Source organism: Lycorma delicatula, chromosome 9, assembly GCF_047948215.1.
Source record: "Lycorma delicatula isolate Av1 chromosome 9, ASM4794821v1, whole genome shotgun sequence".
NCBI classification, from domain to species: Eukaryota; Metazoa; Arthropoda; class Insecta; order Hemiptera; family Fulgoridae; genus Lycorma; species Lycorma delicatula.
In genome coordinates this window covers 39,511,750-39,538,394 of record NC_134463.1, presented here as the reverse complement: position 1 = coordinate 39,538,394, position 26,645 = coordinate 39,511,750, and the positions used below count along the sequence as shown (strand labels likewise).

Genomic DNA, 26,645 nt, shown 5'->3' with positions numbered 1-26,645 from the left:
TTAATAATACTATTAATATGGAGCTAATTATAATATTTTAATATAAATAATAATTTAAAAAATTTAGAATCAATGGGCAAAATAAAAGAAAATTAAATTTAAGATTTAAAATCGATTTAATACACGTATAACAAAACTAAAAATTACCTTATTTCGTGACCAAGAATGACTGTCTTCTCTTGAAAAACTATTACTACTATTATCAGGTTGCAGTGGCTGCCATTGCTTATTACTAGCAATATTCTTGGACTTGTTCAATGGAGATGATGACCTGCATTTAGTTTGTTGCTTTATGTTGTTAATACTGTTCAACATATAGCCGGTAGAAGTTGCTGACGTATTATTATCACTAGTAATTTTATTAATATCTGATAATTTACAACAATCTTCTACTATTGCACAGCCTGCAAAAAAATAAATCATAATAACAAAAAAAATCACAAATTATAATTGAGGAAGTTTAGGAATCTGATGCAATGCACCAGCACTAGATGATGAAATTTAGAATAGTTTATTTTAAATTTAACAATTTCAGACAATTAAGAAACATACAAGGATTAATCAACCTTAAGAAAGTATGAGGAATATCCATAAATTAAGTTCTCTTTATAATTATTGCTGTAGCACTAAAATTGCAATTCCACAAAAGCGTGCTGAGCTGCCTATTATCTTAGGATGATAATGACACCATTCTTATTCAATCATCCAGTCTTTATGCTTCTTAGTGTGTTTATTAAGTTTAAAATCAGTTATTGAGTTTTAAATCATGACCAAATGTGAAATTTGGTCATAATCAATTTCTTGAATGCAAGGAACATTAAATTCGTTAAAAATTTATTCAGATTTGTGACGTTTGTGCAGAAAATGCAATGATTGATATGATGTTGAGATGGGTGAAATTGTTAAATAAAGGGCTGATAATGAGCATGATGATGAACAGAATCTATGACAATCTTTAAAGATGATCTGGTGCATGCAACTGATGAAAATATTAACGAGAACAGATGATTCAAATAGAAATTTCATGTTTGTTTCTACACAAAATTGTTTGAGAAATTGAATTATCAAAAATTGTATGTACACTGGGTCCCTAAAATGCTTATAGAAAATCACAAAATGAAACATTTGGGCAGCGTATTAAAATTTATTATGCAAAGTAAACAAGGCGATGAATTGATCTGTATAGTCATTGGGGATAGTTCATGGGTATCATACACAACGCCTGAAATCAAATGACAAATCTATGGGATGGCAACACACAATCACCCAGAAATACAACATACAAGCTGATGGTTTTCCGCTTAGATCATGTGCACAGTGTTTTGGGTAAAAAAAAGGAGTTTTCTGATCGACTTCTTGCCTTGAAGCTGAACAATCGGTAATGATGTTTATTGTGAAATACTGAAAAAAGTGCATCATGTGATGAAGAACAAGCAATGTGGCTTGCTTCCCAGGGTCAATGTGTTTATTTACAACAATGTTTGCCCATGCTGCTGCCACAATGCAATAGTTTTCATGACCTTCTTAGTTCAATTATCCTTAGTACAGCCTGAACCTTACACCAGTGATTTGGATCTTGCACCTGTTCTTGGAATTCTTCCTTGGTGGCGGAGTCCCATGATAGCAACAAAATCAAACAAGTTGTTAATACATGGCTTATATTGCAAGCTGCATCTTTCTATGATGAAGAGATATAGCTTGTGGTGCTCCAGATGTAGCTTGTGGTGCTCCATTACAATAAGTACCATAAAAGTGACAGGAACAATGTAGAAAAATAGAATAATATTTGTACTTCAAAAAGCTATAAAAATTGTAAGTATGTTCTTGATCATTTTTAATAGCTCTTCAGAATTTTCTGGATAATACTCGTATTGTTAATTAGCAATGAAGTTTGGGAAAAAATTTTTTTAATATAACTTTAATAAATTTTCCTTAAATTAATTTTTCTGAAAAAGATAGATAAACCAAAAGGTTTGAATTAAAGCTAACAGTTGCATTTGTAAATAAATTTGTATTTTAAAAAGTATGAAGAGATCTATAGCATTGGGGTTTCTAATAAGTAAATTGTAAATTTATAATATCAATTTATAACAACTACAAGAGTAATATACATTTTACTTCAGTACACTAAACTCAGATATGGGTAGAATTAAATAAAAATAGAATATTTGTTGATTGAAAATAACAAAAAAATAAAATTATTGTGATTTGGCAAAACTTAAGTGGTTTTATACACAAAGAGGGGATAAGCACAAGAAAATGTGTCTAGTAATATTTTTTCTAAGGCATAGTAGTCGGTAGGGTTAAGTTATAACTTTCTCTGACAAGTCCTGATTGGGATGTAAATTTTTATGCATGACTTAGTTATCACACCAATTGAATTCAGTTCAAATTAATAGCATTATTAATACTTGTACGCAATTAATTGGAAGAGATTTAAAGTAAATTACTGTATATTCTGGAAAGACGTGTTAATACCATCATAAAACATTTCGCAACTTCATGTACAGCAACATTTTGATATTGATGTTTAAATTTTATATACTCATCCAGTAACAACTAAATGGAACCAGTTCATTACAAAAAAGACAACATATAGAATATTCTATTGAAAGTAAACATAATTATCTCAGAAAGGACATCACTTGTATAGCTCTCATTCCAGAACTCCCTAGAAAAAACCAACATCACTCCAAAATGTACAACATTTATATTATTATAATTTTTTTATCATTCAGGAAAAATAGTGTTTTAGTACAATAACTGTTAAGTAGGATGAAACAAGGCACTGAAAGTAATATGGCAAGCAAAAATGAAATGAAGATCAAAAAGGAAAATTAGAATAAATAGGAGTTAGTAAACATAGAATAAATGTAGAAAAAGCAAACATTTAGCCTAACCTAAGGAAACTACAAAACACTTAACACAACACTAGTTTTTACACAGTCTCCACCACAGTTACTGTACAGAAAAGGAGAAAATAAATTGTTATAAACTGTACAATAAATTAAGAAATCAGGATAAGCAATTAAAATAATCAAATCAACATAATTATTTCAATTGTGAGATCAAGATTTAACAAAATGAAAATCACAGCAATAAATATTTAATAAAACTCCAAGTTAACTCCATAAGCTGCTTTAATTAATAAATACTGTAATAATAATAATTAACAAAGAAGTATTGATTGCCTCACCACTATACCCTCAGTACATTAAATATTTGGTCTCACTGCAAATATTTTAAGTGATTTATAACAGATTAAACAGTTTAGAATACTGCTAAAGTTCAAATTATTTTAAAATTAAAGTTTGGCAATATTAACACAGTCTTTAGGAAAATAAATTTAATTATTGATCACAGGAGAATTACAGCTGATATACAAACTGTTATCACAAATTTTAAAGAGGATAAAACAAAAGTTGTACAATTATTTCATATGAATGTAATTTAATTAGTACATAAAAAATATCAATATACAGAGCAAGTCGAAAGTATGGAAATCCCCTCAACAACTTTAAAAAACCATTCCAGATTGAATACTGTACTTTCAGGATAAGGCATCAATCAACTACTTTACCTTTTGATGAGAAATAGAATTTCCCAACTTCTTCTTGGGGGTTGGTGAGGGGTTGTAACTCAAATATTTTAAATGATAACACCCTTTGTGCGATAAATCATTTTAAAGGTCTCTTTAACATAAGAAAATGGTATAAATAAAAAGTCTGTATAATGCCTGTATCCTAAATGGTGGTGGGATACAGTTTGGATCTTTTCTTTTCTTTTTCCTGTTTAGCCTCCGGTAACTACCGTTTAGATAATTCTTCAGAGGATGAATGAGGATGATATGTATGAGTGTAAATGAAGTGTAGTCTTGTACATTCTCAGTTCGACCATTCCTGAGATGTGTGGTTAATTGAAACCCAACCACTAAAGAACACCAGTATCCACGATCTAGTATTCAAATCCGTGTAAAAACAACTGGGTTTACTAGGACTTGAACGCAGGAACTCTCGACTTCCAAATCAGCTGATTTGGGAGGACGCGTTCACCACTAGACCAACCCGGTGGGTTTGCCTGTCGAACCTAAAAATAAATAACTCTCTCTAAATCTAAACTCTGGGCATTTACAGATTTCTAGCATCCATCAGTCAAGCGAAATACTCTACGCTCAAAAGACCGGTGGCCATAACTCCGATACAGTCCCTGCCCATTTCTTTCTTAAAGTGGCAAACGCTTTCTTTAGTTAAACGGTCCGCTGAACTCGCTTTGTGAAGTATTATCACGTAGAGATGTAAAATAAGTTATTCGCTAGAAGAATGAGCTTTTATTTTAGACTCCTGCGAATTATTTCGGAGTAGCTGCGTAAAAAACCGCCCTCTATGGTTCTCCATCCGTGCCAGCGATCCAAGTCATTGAGATATTAAAAACAGACTGCTGCAATCTCTTTGAAAATTCCTGCATAAATTATCTTCCCGAGTTAGAATTCCTATAAATGATTATATATCCCAGCTGATTTGGGAAGACGCGTTTAACCACTAGACCAAACTGGTGGGTTACAGTTTGGATCTTGAAAATTACTAAATTTACTAAGTTCAAATATTAAAATTAATAAAAAAAATTTAAACTGAATTTAATTAAAATCTATTTTAAAAGTTAAATTTAATTTTTTAAAATTTAAATATGTTTTATAAATGCTTTTAGAAGCATTTCATTACTACACTGTTAGTTTCTTACAAGAATTTATTTTGATCAGTTGGCTAATGGATTTTGTATGCCTTTACCACATTTGTAAGTCACTTTTGTTATTTACATCTTTTTTACCACCATGTCACTTAGTGAACAGGAGAAGGTCACACTTTTAATGATGAGGGGCTTTGGCAATAGAGTTAGGTCATATAATGAAGTATGTGAATTTTCAACATTTAATAATCGTAACCCTATTTCAAAAGATACGGCATCAACAAGCAACAATTTGAAGAAACAGGGAGCATTAATAGTAATAGAGAAAAACCAGGGAGGCCTAAATCTGCAAGTAACAATAACAAATCATTAGAGAATAGGCAAGATTTTATTGGGAATCCTCATTCCTCGATTCAAAAAGCAGCAAGAAAGCATAACATTAGCCAAAGTTCAGTGATATGAATATTGAAAAGTGAAAATTTCAAATCCTTTCTTAACCTTTTCCCATCACAATGATCCGCGCTCCACGAAAATATGTTGGTATCTGATTGCCGCCCTTCATAGTCTTATGCTACCGTGTTGTGAAAAAAATTTCAACAAATTACAGTATATTTTAACTGAAGGAAATGGAAATACGTGAAAGAAGAATCTTGAAGAAAATATTGGGACCAAGAAAACTAGAAGACGGATCTTACAAACTAAGAAGAAAACGAAGAACTTTATAAAGGGAACAACGAACCGCTGACGTTGACGATGAGAAAACGAAGGGTCAAGTTCTACGGTCATATACTCAGGATGCCGGATGATAGGTTAACGAAGCGCGTCTTTAGTTTTTTAACAAATATGAAAGCGACTACGGATTGGGTAGTCGAAGTTAAGAAGGACCTCAGCGAACTACAACTGAACGAAGGCGATGAGTGTAACAGAACTGAGTTTACAAATAAAATTAATTAACACATTTTCCGGAAACTTACAGATAAGACTAGAACTGGGACGCAGTGGACTGATGAACAAAAACAAGTTACAAGAGACGAAATGAAATTGTACTGGGATAACAGACGGAAGACATCTGTTGTGCAAAAAGTTCAACGCGGTCCAAAGAGACCATAAAGAAAAAAAATATATATGTAGCCTCACATTTATAGGAGGCCTCAATTCACACTTGTAAATAGTTTATTTCCTTTCTCTTATTTCTATCAATACCTTGATACCCTGAGAATAACATACCTTGAATACCCTGAGAGCAACATTTTTTATCAATGTTGGGAGAAATTAAGTAAAACTAACTTACATAAAAATGTAAAATGAAATAAGGCTTTAAAAAATGTTAAAAAAACTTCAAAAGACGTATTAAAAAAAATGTATTTCAAATCTTCTTTAATTTGACTTTTAGAAGTCAACAATAAATTAAGAAAAGTTGTTGTTTTAGTTTGTTTTTTAATCCAGCACTAACTTCCTAATTTTAAATTCTGAGCTGGGGATATCATATTCAAACATAAGACAAGACAGCAGTCAATTCAATCATAACTTTCATTTAAATTCCAAGTCAATGATAAAACATGAATATTAAATCACACAAATTGCTTTTTAGGACTCAGTTCTAATAGTTCTATAGTTCTGATGACAGCTATTTTCTGAGTAACAATGTTCACAAAAAGTAATTATCATCTTTTATTTATATCTTAAGACAACTGCCTATATTACTGAGTTTTGAAAATGAAATGAAAAGTCATCATGTGGAGAGTTAGGTTAGTTTATTCTTCTCCTTACATGAGACATCTATCATCCCTCCTCAAGGTCAGATACATAGTAATAAGCATGTATAAGTAATATTTCTTTAATACACTTAATAAAAACTACCCCAGATGATTAGTTACTTATATGTATTTCTTAATTTCTATATCAATTCATATCTGAAAGAAAAATATTTAATTTTGAACTTACTTTCAGTTTGGGTAGAACTAGATACATCATTATTAGAATCAGTACCAACAAGATTATTTTTACTACATTTATTATTACTTTTATGCAACCACTGTAAGACACTTTCTGACTGCAACTGTTTTTTATCAATTTCCACATTATGAGATAAATGTTCATTGATAACATTATGTGTACCTAATATTGGACGCCCTCTAAAGATCTGATTTTGAACCGTATTATGATTAGATATATTAGTTAATATACGATGACTATTAGCTGCAGATGCAGGACTTCCTGATGATGTAACAGCAGATGTGTTATTGTAACTCCATATGCCCGGTGCAGAAGTTCTACAAGCTGATATACAAGTGGCACTAGATGTCAAAGCTCCAGTATGACTACCACTAAGACCATCAACTGTTTGTTGTGATGTACATGCCGGTCCATGAGTATGAATTATAGTAGGCATTGAGGTTAGATGAGCTTGCTGTGTCATATGAGGTAACTGCATTAAATGATGGCCACCTCCATATATTCTGAAAAAAAATTACTAATAATAGAGGCAATAATAATAAAAAAAGTTGGCAAAAAAGAATTTAAGATAAAGAAAACTAGAAAGAGAACTAGAGATAAGAAAAGAAGATATGAGATAATCACAATATTTCATAAATAAAATATACTGACATAGAATTCATCAATTTAAACGTTTGGTTTTTTTTTCTATATTAAGAATAAATAAATAACGCATGTACAGATGTTTGAAAGTGAACCCGGTACATGACAAAAAGAATACAAATCGCTACAATAAATGGAAATGAGAAAGAATATGAAAATGGAAAATTAATACAATGGAAAAAATCATTTTGATGTAGATAAATGATGATATCACATACCAAAGGAGATACATGCTTATCAACAAAGTAAAGGAAAGGCAGATCGACAGAAAGATCAGTTATTTAGTTATCTGATTTAGTCAGACAAAGAAATATTATGACTGGTATTTTAGCAATCATTTCAATAAAACAAAAATAATATCTGAAAGTTTTCAAAAAAAAACAAAGTATAATTTTAAAGGTGTAAACAAGAGCCCTCATTCTTTTTTTTAGAATTTCAATCCTGAAAGTTTTCAAACAAATAAAAATAAAAAAAGATAGGATTTTAAGCAACTTTATTTTTATAATTTTTATATTTTTTTTTTTTTTTTTTTTTTTTTTTATAGGGATACTTTTAATATTAAGATTTCAGAAAACAAGAATTAAATTAAATAGAATATTAATAACAAACATTTTTCACATCAAATAGGTTTCAATCATTCAAAAAAAAGTTTCATATAGAAATTATTAAAATGTTATTTTATTTAATAAATTAATTAAAGGGTTTTCTTCCAGAGAGAAACTAATACTTAAAGGAAAACAAGAAAACTCAATAGTATCAGAAAAACTGTATACTACAACTTTAAAAAACCTACGGAAAAATTCAAGTTATTGTTTTAAGAATCGTTTTAATTCGTAAGAAAGCAGATGTCTGTTTGTAAATCTGAATATTTACAAACAAAAAAAGCCCAGATAGAAAAAGAAAAACAAGGAAAGTAATACACTATTATGATTAACAAGCCTAATATACAAAGGTCTAAAGAAGGAGTAATAGAGTAAAAGACAATGATTATGATATGAGAAACACACAGGATCACTTTATTAAGAAATCAGGATATGGTATTCCTTTTCTCTTCATATTTGGTACTCCTTTTTTTCTTCAACTGATACACATGACCAGTGTTCAATAAAATTTCTTTCCTTCGTAGAAAAGTCTTAGAATGTGATGTACAAAAAACTCTTCAACGTATCCTAATTTCATTAATATTAACATAATAAAAGTATAGCATATTATAAAATAACTAAAAAAATTAATATTATGATGATCTTACAAAACAATACTTGTTACATAATACAATTTCAACTCCTTAAGAGAAAGGAATTAATCAAAGAATAAATTTTGTGGAAAGCTTGATTATAACAATACCAAAACAAAATGCAAGATTCAGGAAGTGATTGACTATGATGCTAAGGGTTAACAGCAGGGCAGCAATAATGGAACTAACCTAGCAGCGCATCAAACCTGCACAGATATAACAACAATTAAACCACGTATGCATGGTTTAATACTGTCATACTACTGTTAGTAGTACTGTCATCTACGCAATACAGCAGTACTACCAACATAAACAAAAATATAACTAAATTGCGGATAATAATTGACTTACCCTCATAGTTAATAAGTCACCCAGACAGCTGGGCAACAGTACTGAAGAAAAAACCGGCATATTATGAAAATGCAAACGGAATTATGAAATTATGACTCATGTTTACAGAAGACTAAATAGAACAAATGAGAATAAAACAACTTGTGAAAAATGGCCACATAAAATAATTAGCTGACTGGCCATGTCTCAAATTAGAAAAAACAAGATATATATTATTTCAGAAATAGAATAACAAGTGTAAAGCAGACAGTTGTCAGCAAAATCCCAAGATCATAAAGAAATAAAAACAACAAAGCACCAGTATAGAAATTTGTACTTAATCATCAGCAAAGTTAATAAAACATGTCGGCCGCCATGACACAAGTGGTAACTATCACTCGCCTTTTCATCAGCCTTTCATCTGGAGATCCCACATTCGAATCCCTGTCAGGCATGGCATTTTCACATGCTACAAAATTGTCGTTTCATTTCAATCTATGAAGTAATACCTAACGGTGGTCCAAGAGAGAAAAAAAAAGGTAATAAAAACATCATGTTTAAAGGCAACGAGTTAAAAAAAAAACAACTTTTTTAACATCAATAAGTTACATAGCTGATTTATAAGTTTCTTAATAATGAACAAAATATTAAATCATTAAAATTATACCCCAAAACAGTAGCTGAAGGATGAATATGCTGAGTTGTTTGCCAGTGACTTCCAACTGTTTGATGCGATGCTGGTCCCATATATTGTACTATGGCAGTGGTAGGAACTCCTGTTGTAGTTTGCTGATACTGACTGAATAATGTACTGTTATCATCCATCTTTCTACGTTGCATATCTACATAAAAAATAAATAATCACATTTAATGGCTTTTAGATTTTGATCACAGGAGAACTGAGCTGATATTATTCTACTGCCTACATTTTATGTTTTACCCTATAAGCACTTCAACCACTAGTCAGGCTGTTTCTACAATACAAAGGAAAAATAAAGTCATCAGGATACAACCACAAAAAGGGACCCAGAGTCCATTAAAGAACAACCGCTCAATCAGCTACTGCCATCCCTCTGTGATGGTTGATCAATTTCTATTAGAAGAAGAAAGAGAAGTAAGAAAATAGAGGGAGGAACAGACAATCCATGGAGAGACCGTGAGCCACTAAGGAAATTGGGGCAGTTTACCATTTTTCTCATATTACAAATACAAGAATTAAAAAAGAAGCACACGCCTATGTTACACTGAAATTAATAAAATGAAATTTTAATAAACCGTACTAATGGGATAAAAAAAAAGCTGTGAATACTTTCTTAAAAAAAAGTAAAAATAAATAAATAAAAAACTACCAATTTGCAAAATTTTAAAAAGAATATTTCAAAAACAGCTTAGGAAAAATTCTTATGAAATTTATTGTCACATATTTTTGAATATCTGTAAAGATTTCTTAAAATAAAATTGAATCTCTCACATAATGCAGTTATGTGATTTTTATACATTTTTTATAATGCAAAATACTTAATTCTGGTATACATTTTAAACCTGAAGAATGTTTTTTACTATTATTTTTATAGTTCAGCTTTATATTATTGACTGTTATTTTATAAATACTGATTTAAGAGAATTTATATTGATGCAATTCAAATTTCCATTCTAATAATTCACACCCTATCTATAAAAACTGAGTCCCCAGCAAAGGATTCCCAGTGTAGGAAAAAGTAATATTTTTTCCAAATTGATAATTTTCAAGAAATGTTCTAATTTGCCTCTTCCAAAGATAAAAGAACTTACAGATAATGATTAAGCCACAGAGAATTAAGCTTACAGATAATGATTACAACTAAATGCAAGTAACAAAATGTATAATAAAAAAAAAAAAAAAAAAAAAAAAAAAAAAAAAACCACTACAAATTCATACCAATTAACAATACACCAACAATAAAAAGATTCTTATAACAATTTTCTGTAAGAAACATGTAAGCTTTGTATCTGTCCATAAGCTAATTACTCACACTAGCATCATGGTTATCAAAAAGCATAGAATTGATTTTGGAAGTTTCAGTGAGAACTCCTTTAAAAAATTAAATAGTTCTGTATCTAACTTCCATTTATTTAAACGTAATACAAGTACACATACATATTCATCTATATAAATTCACACAGGCACTTTAAGATGACAAATTATCCAGAGAGCCCCATCTTTATGACAGTCCATTTACAATGCATCTCATATTATAATGCAAAACAAGAGGCTTGCACATTCTGTGAATGAAATGTATAGACTATACTCAAATATAACACTTCCCTAATGATACTGTTTTCAATGTTGGAACTTGTTTTCCTAAAAGATGCAATTTTGATTAAGAAGTACTTTGTATCCTTGTACTTTCTAATGTATTTTAGAAACAAAATTTGGCCTGCTACCACCATGTGCTGTTATAGAAAATGTTTAAAAACTATGAGAAATCTAAACTTTGGCACACCTCTCACCAAGATCAATCCCACTTGTTTTACAAATTGTGTGTGTGTGTGTGTGTGTGTGTGTGTGTGTGTGTGTGTGTGTGTGTACTACAGTAACAGATGCTATGCACGGTCATTAATTACATAATACTCCATCCCAACTACAAGACATAGCAATGTGTGTACCCACCAATATTCTGTATCCAACTATGGACTACACTGCCACCAACTTGGGATGGGTCATTATACAAACATTCCTTCACAATCTGAATTTTTAATGACTATTTAGAGCTTTGTAATTTATACAATAATAGTTGAAATCTATGTTAAGTATGTTTATTCCTCGGTATTATTTTTTCATTAACATAATCACAACAAATCCATCAGTTATCTTAAAATTATATATTAATACTGTATTTATTCGAGTACCCCCCGCACTTTTTTTCTTGGAATTGGAGAGAAAAAATAAGGGTGCGGGGCTTACTTGAAACATAGCCTTTAGCCAGGATAATTTATGTAAAGTAAACGTTTTCTTAGAAGTACCTAAATTCAATCACGTAAATATAGTTACATTAGGCTTTCGTTTACCAATACCAGATGCCGCTTATACAGAATACATCCTTAATTATTAACATCCTGTTCATATTATCGATAGGAACAAAGTTACGGTATTTTTATAAAACTCATTCATTCTGTGTAGGTTGCATCCCGTTCTAATGACACTTCAGTTACATTATCAGTTACCCGTCGTCGTCTTGTTTATTCACCATAGTCATTGTACTGTTTGTATATGTGGACGGTTATGTGCATTTTATCTGTTTAGTTTATCTTGTAAAATTTAATAAGGTGATTTATTTTAATTACAGCATTAAAATGAGTACAAAAGGACAGCGTGTATGATCTTTTACAGTAAATGAAAAACTGTGCGTTATAGAAGAGGCTGAAAAAATTGGAAATAGGGCACCAGGAAAAAAATTTGACGTAGATGAAAGCTGCGTTTGAGACTGGCATAAGAAGAAACAACTTCTGGTGAAAGGCACTGGTAATAAAAGGGCTTTTCGTGGCTTAAAACCAAAATACACAGACATAGAAAAAAAATTGTATACTGTTATGGAAAAAAGGAAATGCGGTTATGCTGTCACAACAGAAATACGTCATTCATATGCTCATGAAATCGCTAAATCATTGAATAAAGTTGATTTTAAAGCAGGCCGTGGATGGATAAGACAATTTTTTGCACGAAATGATTTGTCAATAAGATGAAAGACGACCATTTCTCAATGACTTCCAGATGCTTATAAACAAAAAATATTACATTTTCACAAATACATAATAAATCTTAGAAAAGATAAAGGCTATTTGCCTTCTCAAATAGAAAATTGTGATCAAACCCCCGTATATTTTAAAATGCCATTTGACAAAACCGTAAACAAAAAAGGTGAAAAAAGTGTTACGATTCACACGGGTGGTAATGAAACACAAAGGTGTAGAGTTATGCTTTGCATTACTTCTGATGGATCAAAATTACTTCCGTACATTGTTTTTAAAAGAAAAACTCTTCCTACCGTACAGGTAAATGATGGAGTTATTATCACAGCACAGGAATCAGGTTGGATGGACAAAATCTTAATTTTAGATTGGATCAGGTGTGTACGGCAAAAGCGATCAGGATATTTACTTAATAAAAAAAAATACTGGTATGCTAGTAATGGATAGTTATCCATTATAAGACTGATAAAGTGAAAGACATTTTAAAAAAGGGTATGACAGACCAAGTAATATACAATTGACATCTCTATTGCAACCACTAGATGTCTGCATTAATAAACCATTCAAATCTGCATTAAAACAACTATATAGTAAATGGATGGCTGATGAAAATTTCTTTCTCATGCCTACAGGGAGAATCAAACGCTCAGATTTTCACCAGGTTTGTGTTTGGATAAAAGATGCTTGGGAAGGTATTTCCACAGAATTAGTAAGGAAAAATTTTTAAAAATGCAGAATATCTAATGAACTTGATGGTGGTGAGTGAAGATGATCACCATTGGCAGAGGCACGTGGAGACTACCGGTAACTCTTCTACAGACATTGACAGTAATAGTGATTAATTAAAAATAACATTTCATATTAAAAAGTGTATTGAAATGATCCTTTTCAACATGATACTTTCTTTTCGTTTTACTGGCCTACTGATTCAGAACTAAACTAGTACTTATGGTAATTAATTATTAATGTAATATTAATATTGTAATTTAAATGAACAAATTAAATGCTTTACTTTCTGAATATTTTCGTATTTACGTATTTTTTTATCATATCTGTTGCACTTTAAAATACTGGTATACACTCAATTTTTTTTTTATATTCGGGGGTGGGGATACTCGAATAAATATAGTATATCTACATATAAAAATGTCATTGTTTAAACAATTAAATAAATAAACTTAAAAGATATTATTATAATAAATGTATTGAAAAATATAGCATTTTTGAGCATGCCAAGTTAAAAATTTAGTGATAAATGGATAACTGTGTAAACTGCAAATCTCACCAAATCTGCCTCCTGAATACATAAGAAACTGCTGGGGCAACATACCCCAGTTAAAGCAAAAAATAATAATTTGCCTTTAAAAAATACAAATGAGAATTGTATAATTTCAAAATAACCTACAATACTTGTTATATTATCAGAAAATCTAGTGCAGTTTATTCTAAGAAAAACAAATCCAGATAGTTTTAATTATTCACATAACTTACTAAAACGAGGTTTCATAGGCGAAGAAGACTGTTGAATATTTGAAGATGAATTACCATCAATTGGTAAGGCTCTAGGATACCCAAGACTAATAGCATTACCAAATACTTTCTCACCTTCCATACGCTTCTTAGCCCTAGACAAACAAATTATAATAATCAGAATGCACTTCAAATGGCAATTAATCAATATATCACTAAAGTAAACAAAGAATCAACATATTACTTGAATAAACTTTTGTAACTTCTTCGATGAAGTCTACCATAACTAGAAAAAAATTAAACCATGTGCCTCACTAGAAGAGCTGTTAAAAACATAGTTCTTACAAGTTATGGCTACCAGTAAACAAATAATTTATCTTTAACATCAGAAAGATTAGCAATTCTGAAGGAAAACTTAATCAGACAACCTCTGAAATTTACCCATATAGTTCCCAAAACCATCCTTATTGTCTAAAAAAAAGAAAAATCTTGTTTAATGCAATGAGAGAAACTATACTCACAAGCAGGTAAAGTACCTTCTGCCAGTTCTCTTGATAAATGCCTAGTAACAAGCATTTCTGTTAAGGCTTGATGTAAATAAAAGAATTAAGAAACTGGCAGTACAGATGTTCTTAAAACCATAACCTTGGACAAATATCACATCTACATAAAAAAAGAATGACTTTACATCTATATTGAAGGCTCACTGACTATAGACAATGGATATATGGCATGCTGTGGTTTTCAACAAAGTTTTCTGCTTCTAAAAGTTTCTAGGACGGTACAGTCAGGGTGCCACAGCGAAACGGAAAATTTTGAAAGTAGCAGTGGCAATCCTGAGGAGCTGGTAGAAAGATGGGAGAGGCATCCTTCTGTACACAACTACCTGTCATTTAGTAATCTTGGCCCAGTGCACTGGTACAAAAGTGCATTTGCTGTGAAGTGCGTTTTACAAGAATGGTGACAGTGTGACTGCTGTTCAACAGGAATTCCAACGTCATTACAATTTAGGATGTCATGGTTGCATTCCATTTTGCCATGCCATCAGGACATGGGCTGAGATTTCGAGGAAACGGGTTCAGTTCTAAAAAAGAGACCACCGAATATCAACGAACCCCAAAGACACTGAAACAGTTTGTGGCCAGTCAGGGTGCCACAGCGAAACGGAAAATTTTGAAAGTAGCAGTGGCAATCCTGAGGAGCTGGTAGAAAGATGGGAGTGGCATCCTTCTGTACACAACTACCTGTCATTTAGTAATCTTGGCCCAGTGCACTGGTACAAAAGTGCATTTGCTGTGAAGTGCGTTTTACAAGAATGGTGACAGTGTGACTGCTGTTCAACAGGAATTCCAACGTCATTACAATTTAGGATGTCATGGTTGCATTCCATTTTGCCATGGCATCAGGACATGGGCTGAGATTTCGAGGAAACGGGTTCAGTTCTAAAAAAGAGACCACCGAATATCAACGAACCCCAAAGACACTGAAACAGTTTGGGCCACAATTGGAAAGAGCTCACGATGATTAGCAAGGAAACGCGCAACAGAATTGAACCTAAACTGAACAACTGTCTGCCAAATACTCCACAGCGATTTGAAGTTTCACCCTTACAAAAGGGTTTTCAAGTTGTACAGAAACTGAAACCTCATTTGAACTCATTTGAACCTCAACTGAATTCATTTTTTTTTTACAAGGGCATTGAAACCATCTTCATAAGACTACATGATCCCATGAATTCTGATAGATGTGTTTCAATGTGCCATGCAAAATCTCAACATTTGCTTCCAGGAATGCAAACATTCAAATGACCATCATCTTATAGACATTGTTTTTAGAAATTGAAATTTTTTGTGTTGGGACATTTAACGGAATGTAATTTACTTTTTGTTTTCAACAATAGAACTTGTACATTCATTTTTTTTTTACTTTTGTGAGTTACTGCAAAATTTCCAGTTCCTTGTGCCACACTGTACTATTTGCAATTAGCATAATGAATTAAAGACAATAAGTGGCTTAAGCTCTAATGCATCAATTAATGAAGCGAGCATAAAAAGACAGTGGTATTTTGCTACTCTGTTTCTCCAACCCAAGCAATAACATCACTTCAAGACCAGCAGTTGCCTAGTAACAACAAATAAGATCATTTACTTCCTCCAGAGTTGTAGATGAAACTTAGTAGGATACCATTTAGTGGATACCACTGCGAACAGAAATACATAGAAATGAAATATATTCTAAGAAAGATGGTGTCAGAACTTTCTTAAGCAGCAACTCCAAAACTTACCCTTCACTACAACAACCAATATATTACTAATACATTAAAAAATGTTTAATTATGAAGATATATGATACAAGATAAGGGAAAATGATAGACTAAGTTATTAGAGAGCAAGAACAGATTTTCAAACAATCAAAGAAGGCAAACAACGGCATCAATCAATAAAATTGCAGAACACGATGCCTGCACAACTATATCAAATTGGCATCTATTCCTCTCCAAAATGGTATAATGAGTAGAGAAGAACATATTATTTCATATAGAAACTATATGAAATTAACATGCTGCAAGATTATGTCAAATTAACAGTTAATTTTTTGGAAAGCTAGGAAACTAATGTGACATGAATCAAATGCTTGATCGTGAATTAAAAATTATCCAGAATGGTTACTGTTCAAGTCCACTTTGCAAGCAACATAAATTAAAGAGATAAAATTTAACTCCATCCCCAATGAACAAATGTGTTCAAGATTTAAAAAAATATATATAAAGTAATTTAGAGAAAATTTTCAATTATTCCCCAGTCTAATAACTCTTTCTTTTTTTCTGTTTAGCTTACAGAACCACCATAAGGTATTACTTCAGAGGATGAATGAGGTGATATGGATGAATGTAAATGAAGTGTATTCTTGTACAGTCTCAGGTTGAGACCATTGCTTAGATGTATGATTAATTGAAACCCAACGACCAAAGAACACCAGTATCCACGATCTCATATTCAAATCTGAATAAAAGTAATTGCATTTACTAGGTTCTGAACCTTAGAACGCTCAACTTCAATCAGCTGATCTGTGATGACGAGTTCACCTCTATACCAACCCGGTGGGTCCCAGTCTAATAACCTGAGAACCACAAAAAAACCTTTCTCCTCATTCACACACCATAGTGAATTTTTACTTTTATTTTTGAAGTCATATGGAATTTTTTATACAGTAAAAAAATAAAAATAACAAAGTATGTTTGTCTTTTGTTCTTTGGGTTATCTTCAGTCTTGATCTTTTATTAATTATAAGTTAATAAATTATTAATATGATAAGAATAATTAACATAGCCAACACAAAATTCTCAATTTTTTTTTAATAAAAATTTTTTTTTAATATAATTATAATAAAATTTTAATAATTTTATTGACAGTTTTATAGAAAAACCAATTAGAGATATGAAACTGAGCAATGCTTAAACTCTTGCAGGAGCAAGAATATTTTCCAATAGTTGCCAAAAAAATTTTAATTTTCTCATCAAATGAACTTACTAGCAGAATTTTATTGAAAGTTGTTCAATTCACACCTTCACAAAAATGATAATGCAAAATAGAGAATGGGATTTTTTTTAATCAATAGACCTGACAACTAATGTCAGTTAAATGAAAATTCCAAGTGTTTCATAAGTATCACATTATCAGTACAACACCAGAAAAAAAAATTGTTCATCCACGTAATACTTTATAATAAACTACAGATAATATTTTCAAGAACTGATTACAGAGATCTGTGTTATAAGCAGACAAATGTAATAAATATATCTTAAAAAAGAATGTTCTAAGCTCAAAAGACCTGGATCATTCTGACATACAATGAATCTAATGAAAATGAATCGGTTGTTTGTTCTTAGTAAACCAGAGTAAAAAATGTGGGATTAACTTAGAGTGAAAATAAATAGAGATTTAATCAATATATTACAAGGTTAATAATACAATAAAGCAAACTTTTATACTGTTACGGACTTATACTGTTATCAATCTTTATAACTGATAGTGATAAACCATCAGGGGATTAACTGAAACTAATTTATCCTAGATAGTGTATGATTATATTATGAAATCTAAGTCAAAACACCATATCAAGGGTCTTGTAAAATTAACTGACGTACACATTAACTCCACGTAATCATCAATATAAATGTTTGCTCCGCATCTGGCCAAAAAGTGAACTTCAACTTTTTGATCATCAGAAAGCATTTTAATATCAGGAGTATATATTACATAGCAGAAAAAGCTCACTTTAAATAGTTTAATAAAGCATGCTCAATCATTACTCCAAATTAAAAGTATTACAATAATTTTAATACAAATCTTTAAAAAATCAAATTCTTTCAAAGAAAAAACAGATTATCTGCAGCGTCAAAATGCTCTCTGGAACACACGACTCATAAATAAGTTAAACTATATTTGAAGTAATTTTGAACAATCAAAATTATTGTTTACCTGTAAACAGTAGCCACAGATAGGAAAGTGCAACAGTGTGCATGCACATCCATTCAACCAAGCATACTTGCATTCACTTGTACATGTACATGTACACACACACACACACACACACACACACACACACACACACACACACACACACAGAGAGAGAGAGAGAGAGAGAGAGAGAGAGAGAGAGAGAGAGAGAGAGAGAGAGAGAGAGAGAGAGAGAGAGAGAGAGAGAGAGAGAGGAGAGGGAGAGGGAGAGGGAGAGGGAGAGGGAGAGAGGGGGGAGAGAGAGAAAGAGAGAGAGGGAGGTTGATGAGAGTGGAAGAGAAAACCTGATTTAAATGATAAGACTACAGGGAATTAAGACTCCTGATCCTTAATAAATCTTATGAAAACCTAAACTTTATTCAGCTGATTAAAAAAGTATTTATTAAAATATGTATTTTTAATTTTTTTTTTCAAATTTTATGAAAAAAGAATATGTTTTTTATAATCTGAAAATTAGTTTTTAGCAGCTGAATACTGTAATGAACCAACCTCACTACATGAACTGGTGGAATCATAAAGAATCTGGGTGCCAAGTTTTTCTCTTTGCTCAATATTTCATTTCTTGTAACTTCTTACACTATCATTATTAACGGAATAAAATACTGATTCATCTTGAAATAATTTTGGTATCAAAATTATTTTCAATGTATAGAAACACTCTTTTTTTACATAACATTTTTTCTGAAAATTCACAAAAATTTTTAAGTTGTGAATTTTGTTACCTGGAGGTCTGACTATATTACAATTTTAAGACATGCTCTTCAAAAAATATCAGGATTTTGTACACAGTACAAAAAGTTCTACATTTCATTATTTATTACACTTTCAATGAAACAATTTTTTTATCTTTCATGCCTATTTTCAAAAAATTTCTCTGGACTTTAAGAAAGAAGAGATATAACACAATTACAGCTAGATGACTTTCCTCCTTATGAGACAGAGCACTAAGATTTTACAATTTAAATAGGTTTTCACGATACGTAAAACTGAGATTTTATCAAATAAAACAATTTCAAAAAATGTACTAATAACTTAATATTTTTTTCAATTCTTAATATATTGAATTTTCAGACAATGGAAAAAGAGAAGCTACTACTTAGTAACCCTTATTTAAAACTATACACAGTAATGTAATTAAAAACAGCTTCCACTAATTTGGTGCTGACATCAAAATTCTAAATTTAAAGAATTGCAAAGTGGATTTTTTAAAAATCTGATATTTAAAAAAAAAAATATTTCAATTTAAAACCTGCTTAAGTAAAAAAAAAAAAAAAATCACTTTTTATATGCAAAAGGATGCTTGTAAGAAACATTTTAAAGGAAGAAACTTGGATCTCAATAAAAATGAAAAAAAAAGCCAGAAAAATAATGTAAAGAGACTGCTACCAAGTGTAATGTAAATCCCTTTGGAATACAAGAAAAATATATATATCTTTTATTCTGTTTTCCGATAACTTCTTTGAAAAACGTTGAGTTACAAAATGGCATCACACTACACCATTTAAGTTACAATAAAACAATCTGAAACACTGATGAGAAAGAAGAAAAATCAATAAATTGTCTAGGTAGACATACAAATTTTTGCTTAAAAATTCACCATTAAATTGTCAGAAAAAATTTATAAACGGAAGGCTATTAGAGGAACCACCTCTACAAGAATATTGCATGAACATACAATATAAATAAATGTACATACTTGAAATTACAAACAGGTTAAATTGAGAATCCCTTCCTTTCACTGAACTCAGTAAAAAATTACTATTATTTAATGACAAACTGAATCATCAGCGACTAACATAGTAATTATAAATCTTCATTCAATATCTAATCACTGAACACTCTTGATATAACTTAATCTCTCAGTTTAAATCCCCATACATTAGTTAATATCATCAAATATAACTAACACATCAAAGGAAACTGCCAAAGTTCCCCCTTTCCTAATCTTTCATTCCTTCACAGGTGATCTCAGAATAATTGTCTCAGTCACTATACTGGATTGAGCGGCACATACTGAGTTTCAATAAGTGATTCTTTCTATTGAACTGCTCACAGATTCTGTTTCCTTAAACCTAGGAGGAGAATGCATAAAAATACTAAAATAGTGTCTGAGATTTTTATTATTAGATAAAGCCAGACCTCTAATTCTAAAATCTAAATATGGCTGAGTCCAGTGATCGCCATTGAAACAATTTATAAGTAAAAGAGAATAATTAAACTTCTATATCACTTCTGATAGCTGAAGGAAAGCAAAATAAAAAAAAAACTAATTAACCGTAGTACAATATCATGTCTGAGGCACGGACGGGTCAACAACAATTATTAATTTTATCTTATTAGCAATACGTTAAAGTTTACGTAGACTGTTTGTTTACAGATACATTAATGCAACATTTAAATATTAAGAAATGGTGAACATAAGAATAAAATATTGCATCATCTTCTTCAAAATACTTTAATTCAAATATAATTAAGAAAATAGTTGCGTAGTTAAAATAAGATCTAAAAATGACTATTTGGTTCAACTAACTGTTAACTTTATTTCTAGATATAAAGGATATATCATCATTAGTGTTGTGAAAAATTCACAACAAAACTGGTGCACCGCATATAGCACACTGTATTATATTTGACAGGAGAGAAAGCACTGATGAAACAAATAAGTACAGCTTCTCAATATGTTAAACCTCAACTTGTTAAAAAAAAAACCTACGTTAATAAGGGAAAAATTACATAAGGGGAATATTTTTACAAAGATTAATCAACTTTTTTTTCTGCTAAGTAATTTTTTGAACTCCAAAATGAATAAAAAATTGATATAAAAAATAATTAAACTAAAAACTTGAAAGTGATGTCCAGGTTGATAGGAACTATTCGTCATATCTATTTACTTCAGACAATTTTTCTCCTAATGAACAGGAAACCTTTTAAGTTTCATGGAGAGATTTTCAAAAAGTTCACTAAAATTAATTAAGCATTTCAAAAATTATTGAATAAAGTCAATACACATATGCAAAATAGACAAAGAAACCTAATATTCTGAAATGACCAAGTTGCTACTTAAAGATCACAAAGTTAATTTATAAGCAAATCTCTAAATATATGAATTTTATTAATTTATAGGAGTATTATGTAATTATTATTGAAACACAGAAAATAAAATTTATTTTGAAAACCAAAAATAACTATAAAATATACAACATGGAAAGATCAGTAAATGGAAGCACACATATCTAGAAATTTATATTATATAATATTAAATAAATAAAATTATAAATGAAATTTTGAAAAAAAATTAAATAAATTACAATTTAAATGAAATATACCAGAAAAATAAATTAAACACTAGTGAATTCAGAAAAAACACAAAATTTAATAAATTAAGCAGTTTAAAAATTTATCCAATTTAACTATTTTTTCAAATTTTCCAAATTTTTTTTACTAAACAGAAACAAATACGAAAAAAAAAAAAATAAAACTAACATAATACAAACCTTGCAAGTTTTTACTTCCAGAAGGAAGGTTCTGAATAAATATCCATAAAAATAATTAAATCATTTAATAATCTAATCATTTTCTTTTTCAAAGAATATAAATTACAACATTTACAATAAAACAAAAAACTAACTAAAATTTAAATCAATATATAAGCATTACTGAACATCATCTACTTCCAAAAATGAACATGACTGCAATGAAATTTCTTGATTTTTCCAAATTAAAATTCTACAAGATAATAGAAAGTTTATTAGATAAAAATCAATATATTTCTTTATCATTTAAAATTACAACTACTAGATTCAACAATAAATAATAATATTAACTAAATAATGAGATAAATTAGTAACAATATTTAAGACAAACAACATAATTTACTTCTGAAAAAGATTTCATCCACTACAAATGTTGTTATAACCATCACATCATATTAATTTACTGTAATAAGTGTGCTAAACTTGACATTTTATTTAAAAGGAGAGTGCTTCAGTTTATAGGGATGGTTAATTAACAATTTGCAGTATGTAATTTTTTTCTATGCTTAACAAGTTCATAAAATATCTTTATTTTATATCCATCCATCATTTAAATGACATTTATTCGCTTAACTGCCAAATCATTTGCCTCATATATTCTAATAGAAACCATCCATGTTTGTTTTTCTTCACTGCACTTCCTAGTACTATACCATGTACACTCTATTGTATGCCCACCAACCTGTTCATTTTATAAAGTACCATTACAAACTTTTCACTACCTTGTATTAAGAGCTTTTTTATATTCTACTGACTGATGTTATTTTTTTAATTTTGTAATGCTTTACTATCCAGTGAATGTCTAAATGGTTTATAGTTCAATTGAATATTTTCACATGTCAAAAATTCAACAAATAGCCAAGGTTCTTCTTTCAGGAATTCTGTTTCACTTAGGATTAGGCACAGAAACTTTCTTCTGTGCCTTTTTATTAACAGTTATAAATTTTGTTTTTATTCCTAGACTTTAATTAACTTTAAATTCTGAAGAAAAAACAATTTTTTGTTGCTACACATATTAGAGCAAAACAACACAAAATTATTGAACAGTATTGTTACTCCCATCCTAAACAGAATTTCCTTAGCTCCCAGGGATCACGAGCAAACAGACTCTGCTGTCTAAAGAGGTCTTTCTCATCATCTACACATTTTCTTCAACTCCTCTAAATTTCAGATTCTGTGAGCATGTCAGACCAAACAGGTCTATTCTTGAGAAAATAGGAGAGCTATAGAGTTGGTGTTTCCTATGCAGATCAGACGGAGCACCAAATTGAAATTACTTTAATAAAAAGAAGTAAAAATAATAATATTAAATGCTCTAGACCAGTGTTTCTCAACCTGGGGGTCGCAAAATTAGCGTACAACTTTACACATCAACAATAATGAAATCATTTAATAAGTAAAAATATCATTTATTATAAACATAGTTTACTTACAATTATAATTACAGATGTAAGGAAAATAAATTGTTGAGATGATTGCATTTTTTATTTATTTAAAAGTTTCTCCATACGTGAATCTATGTTAGAAATGCACAAAAGCAAATTGTTTTCAAGTGATAAAAAACTATTCCTCAATTTAGTTTTTAATGCAACCATAGAAGAAAACCCTTTTCACAGAGCTAAGACATGGCAAAAGGAACTAATATTTTCAATGGTTCTTTGACTAAATTTCCATATTCACTTCGACAAGCAGGCCAAAACTTATCTAAATTTTCAGATATTAATTGTAGTTGTAACGTTTTATCTGCAGATATTTCTATGAGCTGGTCGTGAATCTCAACTGATAACGTAGCAGTTGCAACATTTTTGGTAAAAGGATTCAGTACCCATTTTCGAGAAATCATTTTTTATCTTCTGGGAAATACTCCACCAACTGAATTTTTAGCTCGCAAAAATACATATGTCTTCATGCTATTCAAACGGGATGAATAAGACTGTCTTCTTCATCCAAATTTTTCTCAATATAATCGCAAGTGAGTGAAAACATATCAAAATTTTGCTTTCATGGCGTTTTATCTAGATATCAAGTTTCTTAATGAAAGCACAAACTTTCTCATTCACTAATAAAATGTTTTTATCACTTTCTTGTAAATTCACATTCAAGTCTTCCAAATGCGAAAATACAGAAGCTAAGTAAGCAACCAGCAACATACACTCATTATTCTGTAAAAACATTGAGAATGGTGTTTGTTTATCCTTGAAAAATATTATTAATTCACCTCACAATTTCAATAACCAAGTTAACAATTTTCCCTGGGATAACCATCTGATTTCTACACGAAAAAAGAGATTTATTTCTTTTCACCTATTTCATCGCGTAGTTTAGCAAACAGCATATTCTGTAATCCTCAACTTTTAATAAAATTAACCATTTTTACAGTTTTACAAAGGATTTGTTTGAAATTTTGTGACATATTCTTTGTGGTATTAGCATGTCTCTGAAAAGCAGTACACTCATTCCCCACCCTTGATATAAGATGAGCTTTCAACTTTTTCAGAAATCTACTGTTATCACCTTTACACCATCACTATGCACTGCAATATATTTCATCCAATCTATGTTATAATTTTTTGTAGCTTCATAAAAATTATCCTGTTGCACGACCAGGGACTGATTTGCAAAACATTTCTTATGTATTTTCCACAACATTTCTTTATTTTCTTTTTATTTTCATTTTAATTTTTTTTTATTGATCTGTCATCGCATTCATATCTCACCAAAACATACGAATTGAGAAATTTTTATGACATCTGTTGATAGATCAAATTGAATACTAAAAACTTCCCTTGAACTCGCTTAATTTAAAATCATAATTTATTAAATAACTGTCATTGTACAAACTTGTCTTTTTTACCAATTCATTTACTAGATGTAGATGGCTCACTTGCTTTTTCCACAAATTTATCCATTCTGCATAAGAATCTAATTGAAAAAAAGTTACACCATTTGACCGCACAATAATAAAAAACCAAAACCTCAATTATTATTATTTTCAATAAAACAACACTTTTTTTAAAAACTTAAATGACGGCACCAAACGCAAGTTTCGTATTCGAAACTGCAAACCCTTATGCCTTTTTTATGCTACTGAAAGCATGATGTGTTTAAATGTATTTATATGCATGTTCAAATATGATGCTCTCACAGTGAATATTATGCAAGTACACTTAATTACAAGGAGTACATACACATCAAGCTGAAACCCGTAAATTGCTCATATTTGTACACTTCATACAAGCTTGCTGACACCCATCATTATCAATGCAGCTAAATAGTTATAACTAGGTTTCACTGGGTTGGGGTTGAGGGGTGGTCACAATATTCATTAATTTTTTTTTACTTTTTGGGGGTCGTAGAGCTAAAAAGGTCTAAATCACTGCTCTAGACCAATATCCAACATTGGATTTTACATGACAGATATATAATAAATAATAATATACATAACATAATATATTACCACCGAACAGAATACAACCTACCTAAGTGCATATTCAAGAGTTGGAAATCTAACAGTTGTAGTCAGTCCGATTATTTGTCCAATTCTACCACCACAATTCTCAGCCAGTCTTTTTAACCTTGCTCTAACTTTCAATGGATCACAGTTTATAGGTAAATTATTTACCACCAATTCAAACAGCTGACTGGTGGGCTGTAAAAAATGCAAAAATAAAGATTAAAACGTTTTGAAATGATTACAATATATATATATTTTTTTTTTTGCAATTATAAATAATGAAGCTATAAATACTATATACATTTGTATATACGAAGGTAAATCAAATATAAATGAGATTTTATTTTTAAAAAAATTTATTTATTGAAAAATAAAAGGCAAATATAATTTATTTTCAACATATATTTATTTTTCCCAACAAGAAGGAAGATTTTTTACCACAGCATCATAGAATTAAGCTAGTTGCGTAAGGAGCCAATTGCGCACGAATCCCTTCCCACCATCGTTATTTTCAAATCATTGTCCTGCTAGAGCTTCTTTAAATGGCCCAAAAAAATGAAAATCACAGGGCGATAGGTTCAGGCCATAGAGCGGATGATCAAGTTGAGTCCAGTGCATTTCTTCTAATTTTGAGACCATTAGAGCTGCAGTATGGGGTCTGGCATTGTCGTGGAGGAGGATGGCCCCTTGAATCGGTTGGTCTCATCTTTTACAGTGATAAGCAGCCCTCACCTCGTTCAATAGCTTGCAATACTAAGCATTGATTGTGCGTCGCTCATGCAAAAAAATCAATGAGCAAAATGCCTTGCCAGTCAAAAAAACAGTTGAAAGAACTCTTTATACCAGGCAAACACACCAGTCCTTGACAATGATTGGTCCCCGAATTGTGCAGTCAATCTCCAGAAAATTTCCACCGCTTCAACATTCTTCATGAGCAACAAATTTTATAATTATGCACTGCGCAGTGGAGGGGTGCACCTGTTGCTCCAACATAGTGAGCATTACTGACGAATTGGTTGGGAGTGTGGAATGGCCAGCTCTCCCCACTTCTAATAATCCCACCCAAGCATACTAGAAGTGCGGGCCCAGTCTCC

General features: G+C 30.6%; 1 protein-coding gene and 1 non-coding gene across 2 annotated transcripts in view; both read right to left on the bottom strand.

Moving 5' to 3' along the window:
* Positions 1–26,645, bottom strand: part of Marf1 (meiosis regulator and mRNA stability factor 1-like protein) — a 146,027-nt gene that overhangs the window by 62,798 nt on the left and 56,584 nt on the right. The window contains exons 7-11 of the mRNA XM_075375513.1: positions 25,577–25,746; positions 14,066–14,199; positions 9,513–9,687; positions 6,628–7,142; positions 148–404 (exon numbers count right to left, since the gene is read on the bottom strand). Of these exons, the coding sequence (XP_075231628.1) occupies positions 148–404; positions 6,628–7,142; positions 9,513–9,687; positions 14,066–14,199; positions 25,577–25,746 (1,251 nt within the window). The remainder of the gene's footprint in view (positions 1–147; positions 405–6,627; positions 7,143–9,512; positions 9,688–14,065; positions 14,200–25,576; positions 25,747–26,645) is intronic.
* LOC142330783 (small Cajal body-specific RNA 8) lies at positions 10,818–10,952 on the bottom strand. The gene has a single exon (XR_012757839.1).